Source organism: Blennius ocellaris (assembly GCF_963422515.1).
Source record: "Blennius ocellaris genome assembly, chromosome: 12".
NCBI lineage: Eukaryota > Metazoa > Chordata > Actinopteri > Blenniiformes > Blenniidae > Blennius > Blennius ocellaris.
Genome location: NC_137661.1, coordinates 5146703 through 5172677, shown reverse-complemented (window position 1 = coordinate 5172677; position 25975 = coordinate 5146703). Strand labels below are relative to the sequence as shown.

The following is a 25975-nucleotide window of genomic DNA, read 5'->3' as shown; positions in this document are numbered from 1 at the left end:
TCAGGTGTGCCTCACTCTCCTGGAGGAGCCAGCCACGCCCCCTGTCACACACACCCTGCACAGAAACAGAAAAAGGGAGGGGGAACAGACAACAAGAAAAACAGATCCCTAACAGTTAAATCATTGTGTTATCCTGAATTATCTGAAATATCCTTCAGCAACACATCAATTTACAATTTTTTTTTTAAGAAAATGGACTGTGTGGGGTTAAGCACAGAGATCGCTGAAAATCATCATTTGTTTATAAACAAGAACAGTGACTACAGCGGAGACAGATTTACATTCTATTTGCTGAATAAAATGCTTTCAGTCATTTACATGCTCCAACACTATATTACTATATACACACATAAACTATGATATTCATGTGATTAATGTGGATTTTCAACTAAAATGGGAAGGCTTGCGTGTCATTACTGTGTTTTTGTTTTGGTGGATATGCAGTGCTTTTTTTGTAGGAATGATAAAACGTTTTTTCATGCAGCTCCTTTTTTGTCCGACAGGGGGTGCTGCAGCAGCCTTGACCAATACAATAAATGCCAGATGTCATAAAATCATGCAGAGAAAGCATTAATCAGACGTCACTCTGTTTTCTTTAATTTTATGACACAACATTCTACCATAAAATGTGAAGGGATTTGACAGCAGAGGACAAAACAACCTTTAAAGCCCAAAACAAGCAAGGAGTACAAGAAAATATCATTTTCCACAGTAGCTTGTGCTCATTCATGTTGAGTTGTCTCTCTAAAAGCACCTTGAAATGACCAGAGTTGGGAAGGTTACTTGAAAAATGTAATCTGTTACAATTACAAGTTACCTGTCAAAAAATGGAATCAGTACTAAAATAAAAAAGTAATGTACCCGAGTACTTTTTGTTACTTTTGGATTACTTCACCAGCAAACATCAAAGATAAAGACAAGAAAGAATAGAATGTGTCGTCTGCTCAGTGTATTGACACGTCTTATACACAAATGACACAGAACAAGTTTTGAACTAAATCAAAACTCAGTAACCAACCAGGAGTCTGACACCAAGTTGTTGTTTTTTGAAAGAATCAAAACTACCATACAAATAAAGCTTTCAATTCTTCAAGTGTTAATCCTCAAAACTATTTCTATTCAAGAAAATGTGCTCATCTTTTTCAAAACACTTTCAAACTCTCTCTCTCTCTCTCTCTCTGTTTGATTTTAATGTTATTTTCCAGACTAAATATAGATGTTTGATAGGATTGAGAGGTTGTATCCGGCAGCATGAATCACTGATTGATAACTGAACCTGCTGGACCTGCTACTGAGTCAATGAACAGACTTACGGCATGTGTCGCCCCAATTAATACTTAAAACACGAGATTGTCTAAACATATTGAGAATGTCTTCCTACCATCAGCACCAGTACTGGTATTGGTAGGTTACTGGCAGGTTATGAGCTAATAAAACTGTGTATCAGTGAAAGTGAGCGGGTTTGTTCCTCCCTGTCGATGTTTCTTCAGGTGAGACGTGGAGTTCAAGGATGTTCACATCACTTTCACTGCTGGGAGGCGTCATTAGCATTGTACAGAGAGGTTAAGAGGCTCCTCCCACTTTAAAACATAGTGACGTCGGAGTTTCCAGCCAGAAAATGTGTTTCTTTCCCCAGAGCAGCCATGACGAGAGCAGCTGGCTGCAGTATCCATGGCAACACGTCAGTGCCGGCCAGGTAACAAGTGTGTTGTCACCTGAAATTGTCAGGAAGAGTCGCAATGCCAGTGGGCGGCGCGTGTGACTTCTAGTTTATTCCATCTGATTCTCTATTTTGATCTTGCTCAGTAATCCTAGTTTTTATCCAATATACCTCTAACGAGATTACAAATGTTTTATGTACTGTAACGGATTACAGTTGCATTTTTTTGTATTCTAGTCATGTAACACCGTTACATGTAATCCGTTACTACACAACCCTGGAAATGACTGTGCTGTTTTTAGCGTCACAGAAATAAAACTGAATTGAATTGGTCCCGTTTGGCAGTAGGTGATCAAAGTGGATGAAAATTGGATATTTACATGTAAACATCTCTATATAATGTGCTTTAATTCAGACAATTGTGGGGCAGCATCAGCTGGTCTCCTTTGCCAAAGTGTGCATCAATGCTATCTTAAGCTAAAGGAAGCAACAAGCCTCCTTTTTTTTGCTTCTTGAGAATTCAACAGTCGACCTTATCATGGCCGCCACACCAAACACTTACGGGGTGAAGGTAAAGTCCATCGATAAGGAGTGAGGAGGGACATTTCGGATGTACCCTGGGCCTTCTAGAAGGCCTAGCGTGACGTCGGTGTATTCAAGCCCTCTGATTGGCTCGTCAGAGAGTTCACTCTCCAGCGCAAGCTGTCTGCATCTGTAGTTAGCTGCACTAACAAAAATATTGTTGTGTTTATTTGATAGCGGTTTGTCAACCTAAAATGACTAAAGGAGAAGATAAAGACGTTTGGTTGCAGATTTATTGCCCAAACAATAGGGGGGGGGGGGGGGGGGGGGGGGGGGGTTGTTTTACTGCAGGCCCTGACTGAAACACTACCTCACGCTACTAGTTAATTTAATGAACTGATTTGAAACGTTTAATTAAAAATGTTTTGCGTAATTAACAGAGTTTTTTTTACTCTTTTACTGGCGCAGCAGCACCTGCAGTATCTCTGGATGCAGCACAATACTGAGTGGATTAATACTAAGACAGAAAAACTTTAAAAAGTTGCGTGATGGCTGATTGAGAAAGTGAAAGTCATTAGCTTTACTTTGAAAAGCCGAATTTAATGACCACAGAAGAAATTCTGCAGCAAAACAGCAGGTTGCCATGTTGGCTGACTGGGATCCAACAAATTGCTAAAACTGGAGGAAAGACGAGGTCAAATATTAATTTCTCCTCTTTCTCTCTTTCCCTGGCTCTCCTGTATTCTCTCTCTGTGTGTGTGTGTGTGTGTGTGTGTGTGTGTGTGTGTGTGTGTGTGTGTGTGTGTGTGTGTGTGTGTGTGTGTGTGTGTGTGTGTGTGTGTGTGTGTGTGTGTGTGTGTGTGTGTGTGTGTGTGTGGGCTTGTGCGGTCTCTCTCTCTCTCTCTCATTGCGTGCTACTTTCTCTCTCCCGTCTCTTGTGTGTGGATATTACAGTATATTATTGCCACTTAGTTCATGTAATCATTTTACAACTTTGTTTCTAGAAATATTCAAATCCTCAAAGTGGTGGACCTGCACTCTAGATGTTAGATGTTAATTAATTATTTAGGTTTTTATTATTTTGCTGATCTTGGAGAGAAACAGCATTCAGGCAAAGCTATAATGACGTTATTAAGATAATCTTTGAATTAGGGTTATATAGTCTAATATAGTGTGTGTTGGGTCAACATTAACTCCATGGTTTTTGCTGAATAAATATCCATTACAAGCTTCAGCCTTCAGTAGAAAAATAATGCAATTAATTGCAATTCATTACAGAAAATTGTGCAATTAATTAGTAAAGTATTTTACTCGATTGACAGCACTATTTATTTGCCATTATATTATTTTCAAGACCGGGAAAAGCTGACGTTTGTCTCCCTCCTCGACCCCCAGAAGTTTCGGGAGAAGCAGCAGCTTTCTTATGCAGCTGCAGCAGGAGAAGAGACGTCAACTTGGATTTTTTTCAGTTGTAAAGGTATTTATTCTGGCTACACGAGTATCTATCTGTGATGCTTTTTATACTACACTTCTGCATGGTAACATGGTTTTTGTAGCCATAAAAACGTTGTTGAGGGTTGGATTGACTCAGACCCGCAGTGAAGGCCACTGTGCCATATACACGCTAAAAATGAACTTTTGGAAACTCTGCTGCTGCACATAAGCACCACAGTAAATGGTTCTTCTGCACATGCTCAGTTTGCCCCCAGAGTGTCACGACTCCTCGTCCACTCTATAATGGGACTTTTATAGTTGAGCGTCACCGGAATAACAATGCAACTTTGTCTTCTCTCCATACAAACCTCTGTGTACTCCCATTAATGTTTAGAGCCCCCACTAGTGGCCTAACATGAAAACTACATTGTTTTCAGTGTTTCTGCACTTATTATAGTGCAAAATATTACATTATAGTATATTACATTACATTAGATTACTTGTTTTGTGTAGCATCAGCAATGTGATGACTGATTCACTACGTTTAGCTGCTTAACATTATTGTTGAGTTGATGGGGCCTACATTGGGTATTTGTACGATTAAGTGTTGTCTCATACAAGACATTACATGTGTTCTACATTTACCTCGAAAAACACCCCTGCACTATTAAAGGAGAGAAAAACAACACAGCTTATTCTTTATCATTTATTCTTTTGGTTCTAAATCAGTCAGGAAGGCTGTTTAATGATGAACAGCTCTTGTACACGTTTTGCACACCCTCACTTTCAACAGTTATTACAGAGAATGTAAAAAGATCAAGCTAAAAGTGAGAGATGGGGACAGAGAGGTCCAGTATGAGAAACCGCCATTTGCTCTGAAAATTACAGTTTAGTTTCTCGGAAAATGAGACCTCCCCTCTTCTTCTCCTCCCCACCACCACCGACGGCTTCGCAACATGTGACAGTGCTGAAAACAAGCTGTGCCAAATTAGGTGGGATCACATCTCGGCCACAAAGAACACAAAAACAGCTTTTCAGATGACTCACCACAAAAAAAAAAAAAAAAAGCGCATAACAAGCTATTGATCCCGGGTCCCAAGTACTGGAACCTGAGGTTTAAAAAAAAAAAAAAACAACTCAAAAAAACCATTCCATTAAAAAGAAATGCTGCAGTTTTTACTGAAGTGTGAGACTCCTGAGATACGTAAGCTGGACAGGGACACATCAGGTTTGGAAGGATGTGCAAATTAAACAGCTTTCACAAACACAAACACTTTTTTTTTTTTTTATGTGTGAATTGATGTTTTCCATGATGATGATGTCAATGCAAGTTTGTACAGTAAGCTAGAATAAATGTGCCTGAATTAATTAACTTTAACTACAAGATATGAAAAATAACAATGATAAAAAAAAAAAAAAAGAAACGTGTCCATATTCAACCAAAGCTAAAGTCCTCCTTGATGGCAACGCCCATGTCTCGCCACCATCAACACATAAAGTCCAGGGAAACGTGAGCCAGTACGAACGGTTTACCAAGGTATTGATTAATCTGCTTCACTTGAAACCATCGAGAAAGGATGTAGTTTGGTCCCAAGTTTAGATGTTGTATTTAACATCAGCATTAAACTGGACCACATTATTAGAAAGAGGCATTTCTAATATTCTGCACTTCAGTTACTGTGAGTCTAAGATGTACAATCAAACATAAAATCAGTAGGGGTTTGTGTGAAATGTGTAAATCAAATGTCACGACACTCAAATGACAAGCTCTGGATTTTAACACAATCAAAGTGATCGATGTGGGGGGGGGGGGGAAAGAAGCCACTTTAATTTACTCATCTTCTGAACCAAATTCACACTGAGTAAATCAATGAAATTTCCAAAAAACCAAGCAATGAATTTCAGGTGAAGATTCCCCGGTTAATTTCTCTGAAAGTCTTGATGTTCACTTGAACTGTAAGCGGTAAACTTTGTCCAGCGAACACAATGATCTGTTTTGTCAACATGTAAGGGGGCTGCTTTAAAAAGACCCTTTCACTCCGCAAGACACTTTGTTTTCATTTATTTCAGTTTCATTTCATACAACGTAAATTTCTGTGTTTGTACTGTAGTTTTTGTTTTGTTTATTAAGTGGTCACAATGATATGTTAGGCCCACACAGACAACAACAGGAAAAGGGTCTCATGTTGAATCCTGTTCACTGCTGTTCTTTTAGCTTGATATTCTCATTTTAGAAAAGTCACATTACCTGATCATTTTAGAACTACACTATTGATTATGATGGAGCATTTTTTTTTTTTTGGTTGTTTTTACAGCATTAAATAAAACCTACAAATGAATTCAAATCATTCCATGATTATTGTGATTTATTGATACTACCTAATACACTAAATAAATAAACAGTATGCATGCTGTTTGATTTTAGAATTTTTTTTCAGGGCAAAGGACGCCCCCTAGTGGTGCCAGTAAATATAAAAAGGGCAACAGAGAACTTGGGTGCAGTAAACAGCATGAGCACAATAGAGACATTCAGGGCAGTGGCTATAGTTAAAAGGTAAGAGGGAACCGTCTAAACCGTGAGAATAAACAGGAGGGAAACGTAAAGACCAGAGGAAGTGTGATACTGTCTAACAGGAGAGGAAGAAATCACACTTCCCCATTGAAAGAACGAGCTTTGTGGCTTCAGTTAAACAGGAGAACAACAACATAGCTGCAGTATATTATACAGTGTCAAGAGCCCCCCCCTAGTGACGATAGGAAACACAAAAACAACAATCACAACATGGAGGTGATTGGAACATGTTTTTGGGCAAACAAATCATGATGGAGGTTATTTTGAATACAGAGCTTCTCCCGGGGGATTGGTTAGGTCCTGCCAACACTTCACAGTACTAATCATAATAAATATTATATGTCAAGTAACTAAAGCTATTTTGCTGTGAAATGGCCTGTTTTGCATTGAAAACCTAACAAAGCCATTTGGTGGCTTATGAAACTGTACGTTCGATGACATTAACTGTGGGAATATAGTTGTTTTTTTTGTTGTAATTGTTGCCCTGACGATAAACATCCTAGCAGAAACACAAGTATTAATTAAGTTGTTGCAAGTTTCCACAGGTTGTGAAAAGCATACGATTCTTTCCAAATTCCGGTCAAGAGAGACTTTTGAACCACGGACTAAGAAATGAGGAAGAAGAAGGAACTCGTGACTATTTGTCAAGTTGACTAAAGTCCACTGGAGCTCCTGAGAGCCGCGCCGCTCTCAGGGTTTGGGATGAAGGGCGACGTGTGAGCAGAGCCCGAGGTTGTTCACCTGAGCTCCGCCGCCAGCTTCTCCATGGCAGCTTTGCGCTCCTCGGCTTTCTGCTGCGATCTGCGCAGGACGTTCCTCAGCTCCTGGAGGTGGTCCAGCGTTCCCACGAGCTCCCCTTTGACCGTCTTCATCTGGCTCTCCAGCATCTGCGTGTGGTGGAGGGAGTTCCTCCGGTGGCGCCGGCTGGAGCGCACCTTCTCCTCCAGGTCCTCCACTGCAGCGGGGGGGACGCAGAAGAAGGGGGGGGGGGGGGAAGAAGTCACAAAGTGCAGTTAAGGCTGGAGCTGTGTTGGGTGTCTGCCGTACTACTCACCCATGTTCTCCTGGTAGTCCATGCTCTCCGGACCGGACTCCGTCTTCTTCTCCATCAAGTTCTTGGTGTGCTGGAGCATCTTTTCCATTTTGACGAGCTCCGTTGCCTTCGTGTCGCTGTCCCGACGGAGTCTCAGCATCTGCTGCTCCCTCTGGGTCAGCTCACGGTCAAACTTGCTCATGTCGACGTGGGTTGTAGCTGTGGCGACCTGGAGCCGAGCGACTGCAACCTCAGCGAGCGAAGACCACGTCTCTGAGACTAATCCCCCGTATCCAGTGAAGATCAGCAGCCGGAACCCCCCTCTGCTTGTGGCAGCACATTGAACAATGGTTGTTTGCTGTTCGGCTTCTCGAGCATTGGCATTTGGCTTTTTATAGAGCATAACCTCAGCACATGGCCGGGAGTCATCTGAAAAGAGCCGTCTCTCAGTTCACACCATTGCAATTCGACAGTCATGAGACTGCTTTCACTAAGCCCTGGAGAAAGACAGAAAATATCCACACTCTACCACATGGTGACCAGCCTCCTTCAGAGCCTTTTCACTTTTTGGGAGAAATTAAAGCTAAACACAGATCGACCCTGACAGTAGATATTTACATTTCACACAATAGAGAGACATCGGGGTCACGTGTTGATATGAAACTATCAAATGTCAATAAAACACATTTTCTGCGACATTATGAAGTGTGTGTGTGTGTGCGTGTGTGTGTGTGTGCGCGTGTGTGCGTGTGCGTGCGTGCGTGTGTCAGAGGCCTGTTTAGATAATACAATGAATAAGGAACTGTTCAACTCCCTGTGAATTTCTATCTCTCTCACACACACACACACACACACACACACACACACACACACACACACACACACACACACACACACACACACACACACCAAACAGCCTCTACTTCCTGACATTGCAAACAATTACCTCGATTATTTCTCACTCCATAGTAGAATTGAACATATCAAATGTGTGAAACTAACATGTGATCACAACAAGAACAAGAAAAACACTTCTTTTAAGAACTGGTTACACAAATAAGCGTGTTTGTAAATGGTTCGGCAGGTTTCAGTTCCAGTAATACTTATTTAGGTCAGGTTTGATTCAATTAATCTACATTTGTTTCTGAAACTTTAGTCTTTTGAAGGTTTTCCGGAAAATCTATCCTCGTCCCATTACTTTTTCTCCTCTTGTGATTACTACAATGAATATGTTTAAGTGTTTCAGCTTTTTTAAACTATGTAGAAAAAAAAGAACTGGTTTTTAGAATACTTAGCAATGTTTTTTTCTTAGTTTCAGACTAGTTTTGTAAATGTTTATATAGTTTTTGGGATCTGGTTTCATAATGAATGAATGAATTCCTTCTCAATTCTACATCTCTTCTATAGAGTTTGATATAAATCAAATTTGGATGTATTTTATCTCATATTTTTTATATCTGTATTTTAGCAACTGTCCAAACTGTTTTAGTATTTATTGATTTTATTTTTTATTTCACCTTGGTTCCAATCAGATTCATGCCACATTTGAGTCTATCATTAGATATATTTAGATGAGTTTTGAACGTGAACATTAGAATAATTTTGAATGTAGCTTTACAGTAATTTCGGATGCAAAAAAGCAGCATTCAGTAGAAAGTCACAAAAGCTCTGGAGCAAAGCCGTCCGTCTCTTTCTCACAACATTTTAATCCGTCCTTCTATTTCATCTCTAACATCTACTTAGATCCATTTCCCTCCTCCCACCTCTTCATGGTTCATCCATCTCTTCTGTTTCTCCCCTTTTATATTGCTCTTATCTGGGGGCTCGTCTCTGTGAGTTGTCTGCTGAGAGATGGACACACCGATCGGCCTGCGACTGTCCAGGTGGCAAAGCAAACGTAATTCATTAAAAAAAAAAAAAAAAAAAATCCAACATGCAGGCTAATTTATGCACATTGCATACCTCGAGCACTGGAAACAGGAGTATTAACCAAAACCGGCAGATGGCTCCTCCGATCCAGGCCTGATTATCATCTCTGCACATGATGCTGTTTATTTCTAGTTGTTGGACAACATGAGTGTGACTGATACATCTGACAGGCTGGAGAACAGGACAAATACAGCATCTGATTACATATATTGTGACCTATGAAGACAATTTGACTATTTAATAGATGTATTACACCCAGAAGTGGCACATCAGAGGAGATTCCCTTTATGAAGAGATCAGTTCTTGTTTCATTTTCCAGGCTTGATTATGCACTGGTCTGAGACTCTTCTATGGTTTTAATCATGCGGGTGTCACAATTTATTTTTTTTTAAATACCATAAGTAAGTTTGTTCTCTTCTTTCTGCTTCAGGCCAGGGCAGAGAAGTCACAGCAGAGAGCAGTTTTTAAAAAAAGTTAAAAGTTAAATTTTTAATTGGAAATCAGCTTGTCACACGCTTGAGTCAAATATTGTGTTATGCTTATGTTGGATATATATCGCTACACCACAAGTCACCACTCCATCACAGGACAAACACACACGCATTTGGACAATTGGTCTGCTTTTGGACGGAAAACTGAAGAACAAGAAGGAAAACCCACAAATGCAGAAGACGTGCAAACTGTTAACAGGAAGGTCTGGAGGCTTTAACCACATAACACTTTAACATTCCTCCTGTGATGGTTGGAACCCACCAGATTGTAGCTGAGAATCATCCCCCAAAAAAACCCCATGAATCTTCAGATTTTCAAGTATCTTTCGCCCTCGAACTGATCTTTAATCAACATTACGATAATACAAATATATGCACAGCACGAGTTACTTTCCCACGACAGCACTGGAAAAACAAACCAACTGGAAAAATGAACGTTCGGCACGTTTGTGCACCAATTTATCAGTCCTTTTCATTGTCGAGCTAATCAGTAGTGACTGATTGCCGTAATCACAAAATTAATGTGCTGCTCCATAATCGTTATTACATAATGAAACTCAATCTCTCATCATCCTGTGTTGCTTTGTGGTTTCTCTTTACTTTTGTAGTGTGACGTGATCTCCCTCCACCACGGGCAGTAAGTCCCAGAGGAGCACCTTTTGTTTTTAAGAGCATACACTGACATATGAAGCAACCCATAAATGAATAAACTAACTAATAAATGAATGAATGAATAACTAAATAAAATCAAGATGTGACATATTTATCTATAGTTCACCTCGAGTATTTTGATAATGTGTCACACTTTGTTGTGCTTCATTTGATAAACAATAAAATGTTAATTTACAGTCTGTTGGTGACATTTTTTTTTAAATCGTATAACAGAAGATGCAAAACTGTTATTTTGAATAAAACATAGTTGTTATTGTTATTGTTTTATACAATTTGAGCAACAATGAGTCAGTTGTCGTTCTGCACGCAAACCTCATGCATATATCATTGATCTGTTTTTCCCCTGATGCACCAGGTCAGAGTCCACACTGGTCACATGGCAGCTGCAGAATTTATTATTGTGTGTTTTGGAATTTTTAAAACCTGAAAAATGTTTTTAGTTTCTCTCAAAATGTAGGTAAAGTTATGTAGTATCACCCTCATCAGTTGAAAACTTCTATGAGCAGCAGCAGTAAAATATATTTTCTTGTAATTCAAGCAATTATTGTTTATATCTATTTATAACTTTATGTGAGACAACAGAGTGCCGTGAAGCATGGAAGCGCTTGTAGTTTGACACCAGCCTCACCATTCTGCTGGCTGCATTCATGGCCACAGAAAATGACAATGTGAGGAAACCAGCTCGTCCAAAATGTATGTTTTTGGCTCCATTTAATTTAATTGTATTGTATTGTATTGTATTTTCTGGATTTTACCAATTTTTCACAAAAAACTATTCACCCATGTTGCATGGAATGTTTCAGGGATGATTTGTCATCAATGATTTGTTGGTGAAGATATGCGCTCTACCGAGTGCACGTTCTCGTTATCTGATACTTTCTCCTGTATGAAATGACCGACGCATCCAAGTTGTTTCAGTGTCATCTCTTTTTAACCATTTCTACGTGATTGATTACCAACCATCATTCAATTTCAAAAAGCAAACATAGGCCTTAATGTGTCTTTGCTAATCACACTCTCACTTCACGTGCTTCATGTTCTGCCTTGTTCCCGTTTTCTTTCTTTGCTGTAGTGTCATGTTTCTAATATTCATGGTTTCAGTTGGTCTCAGGGCTTCACCAGTTCCTCGTTATGTGTGCTATTAAAACCTGTAACATTCCACTCAAGCCATGTTGGTTTCTTTATGTTTTTCTTCTATTCTCTTAAGATTTTTGTTGTAGAGTTTGTCTTTTGCTCACCTTTGTAAAGTCTGGTTCTGTTGCATCAATTATCTGATTAGCTGCTACCTTTTCAACCTGCCATATCAATAACATCTCCTTAACAGCCTCCGTTGGATTTCTTTTTAAATGTAACTCCTTTGTATGATTCCATTTTGTTGTCATCATACTTATTCCCTACTATAATGTAAGACAATAATAATTTATATTAATCCAGGTTAGAGTGACTGTGTAGGGATACATATGAATCTTTACTCAAAAGTATTTTTGTTTGTAGTTGAAGTGGAAATAATCGTGAGGAACACGTGATACTATTGGGACTGTTGGGAAACTAGGAGTTCATACAATACTGGCCATTTTTCAGAGTTTAGAAGCCATGAGATTAAAGACATGTGCACAAGGTGAAAAAGTAATTTTTTTTACACTCTATGGATTGTATGTTTCGTAAACTCATTTGGTTTTCTCATATCAGTCAAACTAAAACATTACTTGTCGTAAAGATGCAGATTCTTCCATTTGAACCGAAGTCCTGCCCCACCTGACTCTGCTCTCGGTGTTCGTGCTTGTTAAACGTCTTTGAAGTCGTCATCAGAGGAACAACGGTGAGATTTATCTGGGTCATCAAGTAATATTTCAGCGTCTCTTTCCAGAGGCTCTCCGTGAGAACATGAGTCATCGCATTTACATAAAGCTCTCCCAAAGCCACGCGCACCATCTGTTGCATAATGTTGAGCCAGAAATGCCACAAATAAAGAACACATTTCTGTTCCATGAACATTTTTTTCGTGTGTGTGTGTGTGTGTGTGTGTGTGTGTGTGTGTGTGTGTGTGTGTGTGTGTGTGTGTGTGTGTGTGTGTGTGTGTGTGTGTGTGTGTGTGTGTGTGTGTGTGTGTGCGTGCGCGCGCGCTCTTCAAGGTCACACACAGTAACAGGACATCTTATTATTCTGAAATGTTTCATTCATTTTCATGCTTTAATGTGTTGTGGACTGTGTGCAGTGGTTCACACCCTCACCTCACAAGTGAGTCATTTGCGGCGTTCCGGGTGTCTGTTTACACGACAACGGTACTCGGACCCACTGAAAATGCAACTTTTTGAAAACATTCCTGGCTCCTTCTCCATGGAGACGGCGGAAACTGCTCATGGACTCCACAGAGGCAGTGAATGGTTCCACAAATGCACCAGTCGGTGGACAACAACAACGTTTGCCTCCAGACTCCCAGTCCATATTGTCCTTGGACTTGGTAGTTTAACAGTCACCTGTACTAATCATCTAAATTGCGCATCTATCCACACAAATGGCCACGTACTCGCCATTGTTAATGTTTACAGCGTATGGTTCTCTACACACGAGTGTGTCGTTTAATTCCAAAATCGTTTTCAGCGGTTTTGCTGCTTCCATGTGAACAGGAATTGTTTTCAAAACATTGCTGTGTAAACACAAAACCTTTTTTGAAGCGGAAACACAAAAACTATGCTTTATTAGAGAATGGTTGTCATCATATATATCGGTTAATGTCATGGAAAATTTCAAATCCCATTTCTCATGAAAGAAAAATTGAGGGAAGTTCCCGAAGGACGGCCCAGTAATGAGAATCTGCAAGAGTTTAAATAAATAAATATGCAACACCTTCAGCGCTTAAGTGTGGACATTTTCTAGAAAATCATACAAGGTCTCAATCGTACCCGTTCTGAATGTCCCTGTCTTTTGCCTTTTTGGTGTCTCTGTGAAGCTGTAATTCAGAAATCTCACCATAAGAGGGAGGACTTGATAAAGTCTGAAGAGTGCGGCTGCTCTTCCTCTGTGCTCCAAAACACAAATATTCCACAGAGGTGAATCATAGTCATTTTTATATTTCTAATTTATGGAGGAACGGTTTCCAATAAAGGTCAACAGTGGAGCTGATTTGTGCTGGTCAGCAGGAGAAAAGCCTCCCGTGTGGGCAGTGTGTTGTGTTTTGATGGATGCAAATGGGAAGATGAGGTAATGAGCAGGAGTGGGCTGGAAGAAGGATTATTGTTGCAAATGAATTGTAAATTTGATTTCGGTACGAAATGCAGACGTTTACCAAAGAGTGGGTTTGATCTAAAAGGTTGTGTGTATAGCGAGAGGCCTCCATTACATTAGATGAGGAACATAATTATCTTTAATGAGTGTAATCAGAACAAAGGAAGAGGGCTATCCATCGGTGGAAGAGCTCATCCGTCTGTCCTCCTCGGCCACTCTCCGTGGCGGCTGTGCCTTCATCGCTGCATCGACAAGGTTGCTGTTTGTTCTTTCACGGAAGCAGAATTTTCCCTGCAAATCCTCCCACTCAAAGTGCCTCAAGGTAATCAGTGTTGCATAATGGCAGGAAATGCTGCACTTTATCTGCATCCAGCAGTTTCGGCAGCTCCTCTAAATACTCTTCTCTGACACTTCACCACCACTCTCTCTGTGGAGCCAATCTTCCCGGCAAAGTGATGCTGCTTTTGTTTCTGTCATCTCTCACGTCGTCTCTGCAAAGAATCCAGCACTGCAGTTATCATAGCGCTGTGCCACATGAATTCTTTATGCTGTTGCTATTAAATCTGCCCTGTTGGACTGCCAAGGCGAATTGCTCTGCTGTGCTTTCACACTCGGGGACAGTTTTGCTTTTCGTGAAACACAATTATGAGAAACTTAAGACTGTTGACTGGCTTGATGGATGTCGATGCCTGAGCTGCACCTGCTAATGTGCCGTGCTACTGAGGGCCCATTAATCCTCAGGTGGTGTGCTCCCTGCAAATGCAGACTCGTATTGTTTCATTAGCAAGATAAATGCAAGAGTCAGATCACATCTTTCATGTTTCTTGGAAATGCTGCACACTTCAGTATTGTGGTTTTCAGCATCATCAGGTGGAATGTAGATGTTTTATAGTATTTCTCAGATGAGAAGAAGAACAAACCGCCGACAGAGGAAGACAGAAAATATCTGCTTGACTGGATGATAAAAGCAAAAAGAGTAAAGGAGTAAACCGACATCAAATGCACAAATAGCGAACATGGTGCCGTGCGTTTGCTGGAGGAACCACAGATCAGGAAAAACAAAGTACCTGTAGGGAGGTATAAAGACAGCTGCACAACAAAGAAAAGGTCCATCCAGAATATGTCCAGGGCTTTGCATGTTCAAACAAGAGCAATCGGAGATCTCTGACGTCTGCCAAAAGTTGACCTGGACTCAGAAACAAAAAACTTTTTTGTTTTTACTTTGACACAAATAAAGAAACGGCAGGGATATATAATGTTATTTTTGTGATCTTGATTTTCTAAACTCACCATCCTCACAAAATGTGAACATTTCATGAAAATCTCTGATGCAGTTTTGACGTAATACTTAAAATCCTATAAAGTGAAATCCTGATCCAGAATCTGGATCTGGCCTAATATCCATCTGTACTGAGAATTCTGACAAAATCCATGCTGTAGTTTTGACGTAATCTTGCTAACAGACATCCAGACAGAAAGATACATATACCACAATGATTTTATTACGTCCTTAGCGGAAGTAATCACACCGCCTACAGGTTTCCTCTATGACTTCATCCCAACAACTCCCCTGTGAGCCCACTGCTCCTAGCATGTGCTGTCAACGGTTGATCAACAAGGATCCTTTTCCAGAATTCACAGGTTATCAGTAAAACAATCAAGAGGAGCCAATATGGGAGAACTCTCTCTTGGGAACATTTTCAATAATCTCCTGAGGTCCGTTTCACGAAGCAGGTTTAAGGATTACCCCAGGTTAATGAACACCGAGTTGAGGGAAATGCAGGGTTTTCCGTTTCACGACGGGAGGTAACTCAAACCAGAGGAAGAGGGGTAACTCAAGCCTGTTTCATGAAGCGGGGTAACGTCAACTCTAGGTCAGCTACCATGGCAACAGATGCTCTAGAACTAACCTGGTCGGGAGCAGGTTTTTGTCAGTGAACACGGAGTTTTGCTCTGGCTCCGCCCCCTTTCCGACGGACACGGGATTTCATTTCCTCATTCAGCGGGGGAGTTTTGACGAAACAGTTCTGCAGTGCCTTATTCCCGAGGCAAATTAGGCGTGAACTGTATTCCCTCAATATGGAATGTGCTTTTGATAATGATCGATTGATGAAGGCGCAGCATTACTTCGCCGAGAATTTAATATTGGCAGACAGATCATCATCAGACCATAGATGTACTGGCATTAGCAGACACCTTCCTTTTTGAGCGGTACCGTTTTACTGCAGAGACCATTATGTACATCCACAGTTTAATCGCTCCGTACATTAGCAACATCACCAGCTGTGCCTTGCCCTGACGTCATAGCAGATATTGTGTGTTGCGCTGCGTTTCCTCGCAAATGGCAGTTTTCTGTACAATATTGGAGACGCAGAGCACCTGAGTAAGGGCACTGTATGCAGCCAATCAGAAAGGTGTGCCTGGCCCGAAAAAGGTTTTTAGCAACTTTTGTTGTTTTCCCTGGAGTAAAACCTTCAAGAGTCATCAAGGAGGAGTTCCACAGGATTGCAGGTGAAGGATGAGATCCATTAAATAAATATTAAATAACATTCTGTTAATGATATTGTGCTGCAATCTTAGAGTGGGATTAGTAATTTTCCTGTCTTTCAGGATTCCCAAATGTGATAGGCTGCATCGATGGAACGCACATCCCCGTCAAAGCTCCTTCACAAAATGAAGCAGATTTTGACAGGGGTTACCATGCCAACCCCGGCTGCTGACCCCTTACCCAGACCCTGAACCAGGCCCCCAACAGAACTTCAACCGGGCTCACTGCAGGACAAGAGCCCGGGTGGAGATGACCATAGGCCTGCTGAAAGCCTGTTTCCAGTGCCTACGTCACCTCAGGGTGACCCTGAGAGGGCCTGTGGTATTATAGTGGCATGTGTTGTCCTTCATAACACCCTGCCCTACATAGAGAGGACCCCGATGATGATGATGAGCCCATTGACTTGTCAGCTATGCAGGACGGCAGAGCTGTCAGAGACACCATATGCCATCATCACTTCAGGGTCTGATCACCACCACCACCACCAAATAAAGACATGATGCACAATTCATTTGTTCTTCTTTATTTCCCACAAATACAAGAGCTAGTTTAGTTAATGTAGTTAGTAGTTAGCAAAGTTCACCTGGGACTGTACACCCACCCTTAACTTGTGCTTCAGTAGTTCCATTTACACATCTGCCTTTCTAATCTGGTGGTCCAACTACTGCATTTCCTTAGCAGTGTTTTCCATCTTCTGGAGCAGGTGGAGTCTATAGATCTGTTTTACAGATAACTGGGAAGACATAAGGAGGACATTCAATTATTACAGTTGGACATAAATTCCACAGAATGAACCTCTGGTGTTTACTGAACATCTGTCTCACTGTGTCAGTCCTTGCAGTGGCTGTTGAGGGACCCTCCTGCTGCTGCCCAGCCAGGCCCTGTTAAAAATAATGTGTCAATACTTCAGTGTAGACAAAATATCACTCTTTATTCCACCACAATGTTTAAGACATGTAAACGGGATGAGAACTATCATACCTCTATAGGCCTTTGTGGATCCTCCTCTGTAAAGGCAGCACACAGGGTTTCCTCGTACTCTTCATTCTACATGAATATGTTTCAGTATATTTAAACTACCATTTTGCAAGATCTTTGGAGTGTTGCCTACTTATAAGGTCTGTTGTGGCATGAGGGGGTCCAGCAGGCAGAGAGCACCATCACAATCTGTTGGGTGACAAAAAAAAGACATGATGGGGAAATAAAGATGAACAGAAATAGGCTTAAAGAGATATATAGGCCTCAGCATTTTATATATTATGAAGGAAGTGGTATCTTGAGGGGTGAGGTCTGAAGAGGAGCTCCTCCAGGGATTCCCTCAGCCACTGGCCTCCCAACATTCTGGCTTAGGGCTCCTCTGCCTCTGTTAAAGGTGGAGGTGCTGGGCCTCCACCCGTTTTACAGGCATCTGCCTTCTTTCTGTTGGCTGAGTAAAGTCTGCGTTAGTTTAGTTACTTGACAGCACATGATATGGGTGAGAAGACATTTATGTGTTTGAAAACAGCATTATGTTGGGAATAAAACACCTCACAGTCAAATGGCCACTTGATATTTACTGTACAATGTCACACATGATCGACATTACGTTAAGAAATGTATTGATTAACAATTAAATTAGCAGCGGTCTTACCCGATTGGACAATGTTTTTATATTTCATTTTCAGCTGCTGCCAAGAGCGCTTCTCCCCCGCGGAATTGCACCTAAAAGAAATAAATTAATAAGCTACCATCAAGCAGTATTCCCTTGCAATGATGTTGCGATGACAAAGACGTTTACTTACGCATTCACTTGAGCAGCAATCTTCTTCCACGCCGCCTCCCTCTCTTTAGCAGCCGCTGCGCTGTTGCATTTTTTATTTTTATTTTTTTAATATGTTCATATTCGCCATATGATCGGATCAATACTTCCTGCTCCACTGGCGTAAAAAAAAACTCCACCCTCCGCTTCTCAGTTGTCATGGTGATTCGTTGAATCGGGGCTCCATTGATGCGGTCTTTTTAGAGTCGTGGTGCACGCCCTTAACTCCAGGTGAAACTACTCTGAGTTCATCAAACTGGTCAAAATCCGGCATCGTGAAACCGAAAACTCCGCGTTTTCTGTCTCAGTGTAACTCAACTCAGAGCTCGGTGTTAAGCTCATGGCTTCTTAAAACTGCTTCGTGAAACGGACCTCTGGACACCATGATGAGGAGGAGTTGCACTACTCCAGCCCAGATATCTCAAATCTATGGACATCTATCTTACAGGACGTGGCAGGAATAGAACGAAGTCCCTTGACACTGGAAGTCCTTGTGTTGACTGGATACTCATATTATTATGCATCTATATAATCTGTGTAGTAATATGAAGGAATCTCACTTCTGCTTCCCCAAAGTCTTCTGAGTTCAATGCAGACCTTTAAAGTCAACATAGGCCAATGTAGGCTTAGTACAACAACAATACGTTTTCATGTGAAACATAAGCAAAGTTTTAGTATCAACAACAAGGACATCCACTGTTCATTTACATTCCCCACTGAGGTGCGAGCCTTTTCCCAGAGGACCACCTCATGAGAGCTGCCTTATCGTCCACTGAGACTCCCATCAGTCTGCCCCCAAACACTTTTTGGCTTTTGTCTGTTGTTTTAATTTATTTTCTCTTTTTTTCAACCGGGAATGCATTAAAATTCTCCGCTGAAGTCCCTTAAGCTTTGCTCTCAGAGGCTGCCATAACTTGTGTAGGTTGTGTCCTTGAAGCAATCTTATCGCTCAGAATACATAATTCTCATATCACCGTCACCTCAGTCAGACAAACACTCACCACAGTCATTCTGACCTCCGACAGGATGGGAAGTATCCTGGTTATGTTGTGTGTGTTCACACTCAAACCAATATTAAATTGACAAGTAAGTATGACAAGTTAACGTTTGTGTACATTAGTTCATTTAAATCCTAATGGCAGCAACAGGAGCTAAAGAAAATGCAAGAACGTACGTGTGGAGTCCCTACTTCTTATGAATACAAAGCTTTGTTGTCAATTGTGCTGTACAGAAAAGACACACGGTGGAATCGAAATTTCATCTCGCCTGCCCTCCTGCAGTGTAGCCAGATAACCAGGGCCGCCCCTGGCCAAGTGGGGGCCCTAAGCAGGATTTTATTTTGGGGCCCCCCTTCCAATAACATCATCATCATCATCATCATCATCATAAATTACAATTACTAACGAATCAAATGAACAGCCTCTATCAACAGTGGAACAATAACTTTACAGATGCACATGTCTGAAAAAACTTTGTGGCAAAAACAGTTTATGCCACAATGTTTTTTCTTTTTTATTTCAACAACATCCCCACCTTCAAGTGAACCACGAGCCTCTTCTTGTTTGGACTTTTTCTTTCTTTTGCTAGCTCCCCAATCGTATTGACGTTTGGAAGCCGTCTCTCTCTCTCTCTCTCTCTCTCTCTCTCTCTCTCTCTCTCTCTCTCTACTCTCTACCTGTAAACAACCGCCTGCCGGCCCATCTGACCACTGATTGGTCAGATGGTGACGCTTCGCGCTTTCAATCATTGCGCTTTCAATCATCTCTTTTTTATTCTCTCTCTCCTGTCTCGGGCTGACTTGGTGGCGGTTCTCTCCACGCGCCTCTCGGCAAAATGCACGCGCATCCTTTGCGCATTTGCAGAGAATGATGATACTTTATTGATCCCGAGGGAAATTCAATTCACTTGCGCAAAATGGGGCCCCCCATGGATCGCGGGGCCCTACGCACAGCGCATGTTCTGCGTGTAGGGAGGGGCGGGCCTGGATATAACACACAGAATAGACAACAACATAAGAAAACAGTGCAAAAAATATTTCAGAATAGATGGGCAATATACAACAGAATATACCCCTGAATGTGGAATATATAAAACAATATATCCTGAAATGTGCAATATACAATTCATTACCTAAAGCTGCAAGCAGCGTTGAACAGGTCCTTGCACCCTCTCTGGTCAGCGATTGGACGCACGTCCTCCAGGTGGCGCTGCGTCCGACGGTGTATTTCGGCGTTTGGGCGTGATGAGGGATCATGATCACGATCCTGACTTTGAACACGGATGAAGGGATGAAGACACACAAAGCTGGTTTGTTCTAACTATTACTTGAAAGAAGTGTTGTTAACAGTGATAATAATTTATTATCCTGGGCTTTTTTATGAATGGAACCTGAAGTGGACTTTCCAGTTTGATTGACTGCTGTTGTTTTATGGTTTTCAAATATCTCAAAGTACTTTTTACTGGTGTCAATGGCTGTTTACAATAGTCTCAAGTTTGTTAAATGAGAGATGAATATGATCAGGAAATAGTTTAATTTACCCTTTTGAAAGATGTAAATTGCATTTTAAAAAAAACATGTTTGAACAATTGTATAGTGTTATGTAATTATAGTTCAAGAGCCCCGACCTCTCCCCCTTGAACTGCAACCTTATCGTGGTGGGGGAGTTTGAGCACCCGAATGACCCTCGGAGCTATGTTGCCGGGGGGCTTGCCCCCCCAGTAGGGTCTCCCAAGGCAAACAGGTCCGAGGCGACGGGTCAGACTAAAAGCAGTTCACAAGACCCCATGGACACACTCACGAGGAAAAAGGTGACGTCGCCCGGTTTGGCGCAGCCGGGGCCACACCCTGGAGCCAGTCCCGGGGTGGAGGCTCGCACGCGAGCGCCTGGTGGCCGCGTTCTTGCCCGCGGGACTCGGCCGGGCTCAGCCCGAAGGGACGACGCGGGCCCCTCTTCCTCATCCTCCTGTGGACCCACCACCCACAGAGGCTGCCGTAGGGGTCGGGTGCAATGTGGATTGGGTGGCAGTCGACGGCAGGGGCCTCGACGACCCGATCCCCGGACACGGACTCTGGCTTTTGGGACATGGAATGTGACCTCGCTGGGGGGGAAGGAGCCCGAGCTTGTGAGGGAGGTTGAGAGATACCGGCTAGATATAGTCGGGCTCACCTCCACTCACAGCTTGGACTCTGGAACCCAGCTCCTCGACAGGGGCTGGATACTCCACTTCTCTGGAGTTGCCAGCGGTGTAAGGCGGCGGGCTGGAGTGGGCTTGCTTATTGCCCCACAGCTCAGCCGCCATGTGTTGGAGTTCATCCCGGTGAACGAGAGGGTTGCGTCCCTACGCCTACAAGTAGGGGACAGGTCTCTGACTGTTGTTTCGGCCTATGCACCGAACAGCAGTTCAGAGTACCCAACCTTCTTGGAGTCCCTGGGAGGGGTGCTGGATAGTGCTCCAACTGGGGACTCCATTGTTCTCCTGGGGGACTTCAACGCCCACGTGGGCAATGACAGCGAGACTTGGAAGGGGGTGATTGGGAGGAACGGCCTCCCCGATCTGAACCCGAGTGGTGTTCTGTTATTGGACTTCTGTGCCAGTCACAGCTTGTCCATAACGAACACCATGTTCGAGCACAGGGGTGTCCATAAGTGCACATGGCACCAGGACACCCTAGGCCGGAGGTCAATGATAGACTTTGTGGTCGTGTCATCTGATCTCTGGCTGCGTGTCTTGGACACTCGGGTAAAGAGAGGGGCAGAGCTGTCAACTGATCACCACCTGGTGGTGAGTTGGATGCGCTGGACTGGGAGGAGGCCGGATAGACTCGGCAGGCCCAAACGTGTTGTGAGGGTCTGCTGGGAACATCTGGCCGAGCCTTCCGTCCGCGCAGCCTTCAACTCCCACCTCCGGGAGAGCTTCTCACAGATCCCGAGGGAGGTTGGAGACATTGAGTCCGAGTGGACCATGTTCTCAACTTCCATTGTCGAAGCTGCGGCTCGGAATTGTGGCCGCAGGGTCTCTGGCGCCTGTCGTGGCGGCAATCCCCGAACCCGGTGGTGGACACCGGAAGTAAGGGATGCCGTCAAGCTGAAGAAGGAGTCCTACCGGGCACTGTTAGCTCATAGGACTCCCGAGGCAATCGACAGGTACCGGCAGGCCAAGCGAGCCGCAGCCCGGGCTGTGGTGGAGGCAAAAACTCGGGTCTGGGAGGAGTTCGGAGAGGCCATGGAGGAGGACTTTCGGTCGGCCTCGAGGAAATTCTGGCAAACCGTCCGGCGCCTCAGGCGGGGGAAGCAGTTCTCCACCAACACTGTTTACAGTGGAAGTGGGGAGCTGTTGACCTCAACTGGGGACATTGTTGGGCGGTGGAAGGAATACTTCGAGGACCTCCTCAATCCCACCACCACGTCTTCCATTGAGGAAGCAGAGACTGGGTTCTCAGAGGTGGACTCGTCCATTTCCCAAGCTGAAGTCACCGAGGTTGTTGTGAAGCTCCTCGGTGGCAAGGCACCGGGAGTGGATGAGATTCGCCCAGAGTTCCTTAAGTCTCTGGATGTGCAGGGACTGTCGTGGCTGACTCGTCTCTGCAACATCGCGTGGCGGGCGGGGACAGTACCTCTGGACTGGCAGACCGGGGTGGTGGTCCCTCTCTTTAAGAAAGGGGATCGGAGGGTGTGTTCCAACTACAGAGGGATCACACTCCTCAGCCTCCCCGGGAAAGTCTATTCCAGGGTACTGGAGAGGAGGGTCCGGCCGTTAGTCGAACCTCGGATCCAAGAGGAACAATGCGGTTTTCGTCCTGGTCGTGGAACACTGGACCAGCTCTATACCCTCCACCAGGTGCTTGAGGGTTCGTGGGAGTTCGCCCAACCAGTCCACATGTGTTTTGTGGATCTGGAGAAGGCGTTCGACCGCGTCCCCCGAGATGTCCTGTGGGGGGTGCTCCGGGAGTACGGAGTCCGGGGTCCCTTGTTGAGGGCTGTTCGGTCCTTGTATTCCCGGAGCAGGAGTCTGGTTCGCATTGCCGGCAGTAAGTCGGACCTGTTTCCTGTGCACGTTGGCCTCCGGCAGGGGTGTCCTTTGTCACCGGTTCTGTTCATCATATATATGGACAGAATTTCTAGGCACAGCCGGGGGCCAGAGGGGGTCCGGTTTGGGGACCACAGAATCTCATCTCTGCTATTTGCGGATGATGTGGTTCTGTTGGCCCCATCAAGCCTGGATCTCCAGCGTGCACTGACACGGTTCGCAGCCGAGTGTGAAGCAGCTGGGATGAGGATCAGCACCTCTAAATCCGAGGCCATGGTTCTCGACCGGAAAAAGGTGGCTTGCCCCCTCCAGGTCGGTGGAGTGCCCTTGTCCCAAGTGGAGGAGTTTAAGTATCTTGGGGTCTTGTTCACGAGTGGGGGAAAGATGGAGCGTGAGATCGACAGGCGGATCGGTGCAGCGTCTGCAGTCATGCGGACGTTGTATCGGTCCGTCGTGGTGAAGAAGGAGCTGAGCCAAAAAGCGAAGCTCTCGATTTACCGGTCGATCTTCGTTCCTACCCTCACCTATGGTCATGAACTATGGGTCATGACCGAAAGAACGAGATCTCGGATACAAGCGGCTGAAATGAGCTTCCTCCGTAGGGTGGCTGGGCGTACCCTTAGAGATAGGGTGAGGAGCTCAGTCACCAGGGAGGAGCTCGGAGTAGAGCCGCTGCTCCTCCACATCGAGAGGAGCCAGCTGAGGTGGCTCGGGCATCTATTTCGGATGCCCCCCGGACGCCTCCCGAGGGAGGTGTTTCGGGCATGTCCCTCCGGTAGGAGGCCTCGGGGCAGACCCAGGACACGCTGGAGGGACTATGTCTCTCGGCTGGCCTGGGAATGCCTTGGGGTGCCACCGGAGGAGCTGGAGGAAGTGTCTGGGGCGAGGGAAGTCTGGGCAACTCTACTCAGACTGCTGCCTCCGCGACCCGGCCCCGGATAAAGCGGTAGCCAATGGATGGATGGATGGATGGAGCCCCGACCTGTTTAGTTTGATCACTAAACACCTTAGAAGGTTGTTCATCAAGCAAAAATGATGGGAAAGTAGATGAAAAAACATCTTCAGTAAAAGTTGAAGCAACGACTCTTCGCAGAAATAAAGGCGAGGCCAAACCAGAAACTAAAGCACATCCACTGTTGTAGACTTACAAGTTGTATTTGTGCTGTAAAGTGTCAAAAATCATCACGGTCAAACAATAAAAATAGAGAAAATAATAACGCCACTCATTGCATGGTAATAAAAAAAAAAGAAAATGATAGAACAGTCTGAATTATTTTCATTTTTATTTGAAAATAACATACATTTTGGAATAAACGTTATTTTCATTTATCATGTCTCCACCACTTTAGAGACATGACAACACATCGTCAGTGCACGCCGACACACAGAGACCAGCCAGTATGAAATCACACCCCAACATGTAGGAGTAGACACACTTACCCTCTTCCCCACTTCCACATTCACAATCGCGCTCTCTTTGACGCCGAGCTCAGCCTTCACAGTCGCCCTCTGCTCTTTGAAGAAGAGCATGGGGGCGTTTGGCGGCTCCTTCATGTGCAGCTGGTCGTCATTGTGCCGGATGTCACGCCTTTTGTTTTCTGCAGGCACCAAAAAAAAAAAAAAATGGTAAGAGCAAGCATTCAGGAAGATTCCGAAAATAAATCAACACGGTATAGGATGTGTGGCGCTACATCGAAACATGCAATACACACTCAGCTCAATGTAAGGATTTTCACGTAGGTTATAAAGACACAGCTACAAGCTCATTTCGAGCCCAAACTGGACGGGGTTCCTCTGAACCCTCCTGGGAGGAGCAGCAGCTTTCAGAGGATTCAGCAGTTGTTCATTCAGAAAACCAAACAGGTTGCAGATTGGTGGGTGGCGCTCCTCTCGGGAACAACGACGCACTATAGACAAAAAACTATGTTAAATTCACAAGTTCCACATGTTGAGTTCAACACCAGTAGACACCAGGGCCACACACACACACACACACACACACACACACACACACACACACACACACACACACACACACACACACACACACACACACACACACACACACACACACACACAATGAGGCGATATCTAAAGACTGATTCAGGAGGAGAGGTTCATTTTTGTGGAATGATTAAAGGGTTAAATGGTCCCTTGTGTTAAATTCTGTGTAATTTGGCTCAAATGTGTCAATCACAATAACCAGCGATAGCATTGTATATGTTCAGTACTTTGGAAATAGTGTGAGGGAGTCATGATGAGCTGGTTTACAAAGACTGATCAACACAGTCCTTAGTAGACATTTAATTCATATTTAATCAGCTGAAAAATCAAACCCTGTACTACATCTTTCTTCTTGTTCCAGTCACTGAATGTCTTATCTTCTTCTTCTTCTTCTTTTGGGTTCAACGACAGTTTACATCCATAAGGTTGCAGTAGCGCCATCTGCTGGTTCTATCTACCTACATTGTTTACCCACCGCCCTCTTCGTCCCTGATGACTGTTTCCCCCCCCTCTCTCTCTCTCAGCAGTTTTTTTGTCCATGATGACTGTTTCCATGTGAGGCTGGTGGAGCTGAGGGTGGAGAGCCTGAGAGAGCCACACGGGAGGAGCACAGAGAGGAATGGCAGGCGAAGGAAAAGAAGACACTGTCCACACTGCAACCAGAGTAGCAGAGTCAGTCCGAGATGAAGATGAGGAAATCACAGTCGACGACGAAGTGTGTAAACTGTCCACTAAAACAAAGAACCCAGAAAACAAAGTGACTAGTTACCAAGCGCTCAACAGGTTAAAGAAAAATCCAGAGGTCCAACCCTCACAGGCAGAGAGTGCCTTGTCCGACACTCAGGACAGTGACGGTGAGAATACTCACATGGACACACAGAATCTCTACTCCTTCATTAGGATCCAGTCATTTTTTACAAGTCACCAAAGGCATGAGACAGATCAAACTTGAGGGTTTTTTTCCAGATCCAACGCTGTTTTAAGACTCTGTAAAACTCTTCATGTCAGATCGTAACAGCCAGCCCACTTCCACTGATCAGGAAGTCTTCCGACTCCAAA

The 25975-nt window shown here is 43.8% G+C and overlaps 1 protein-coding gene across 1 annotated transcript; it reads right to left on the bottom strand.

The window, feature by feature from the left end:
• Positions 1 to 25168, bottom strand: LOC308137107 (uncharacterized protein; the record flags this gene model as incomplete). Its single annotated transcript, XM_080505681.1, has 5 exons — positions 1 to 55; positions 6930 to 7143; positions 7243 to 7471; positions 24353 to 24510; positions 25144 to 25168. The coding sequence occupies 5 exons, from the start codon at positions 25166 to 25168 to the stop codon at positions 1 to 3; spliced, it is 681 nt and encodes a 226-aa protein (XP_080361807.1).
• Between the last annotated feature and the right edge of the window lie 807 nt (positions 25169 to 25975).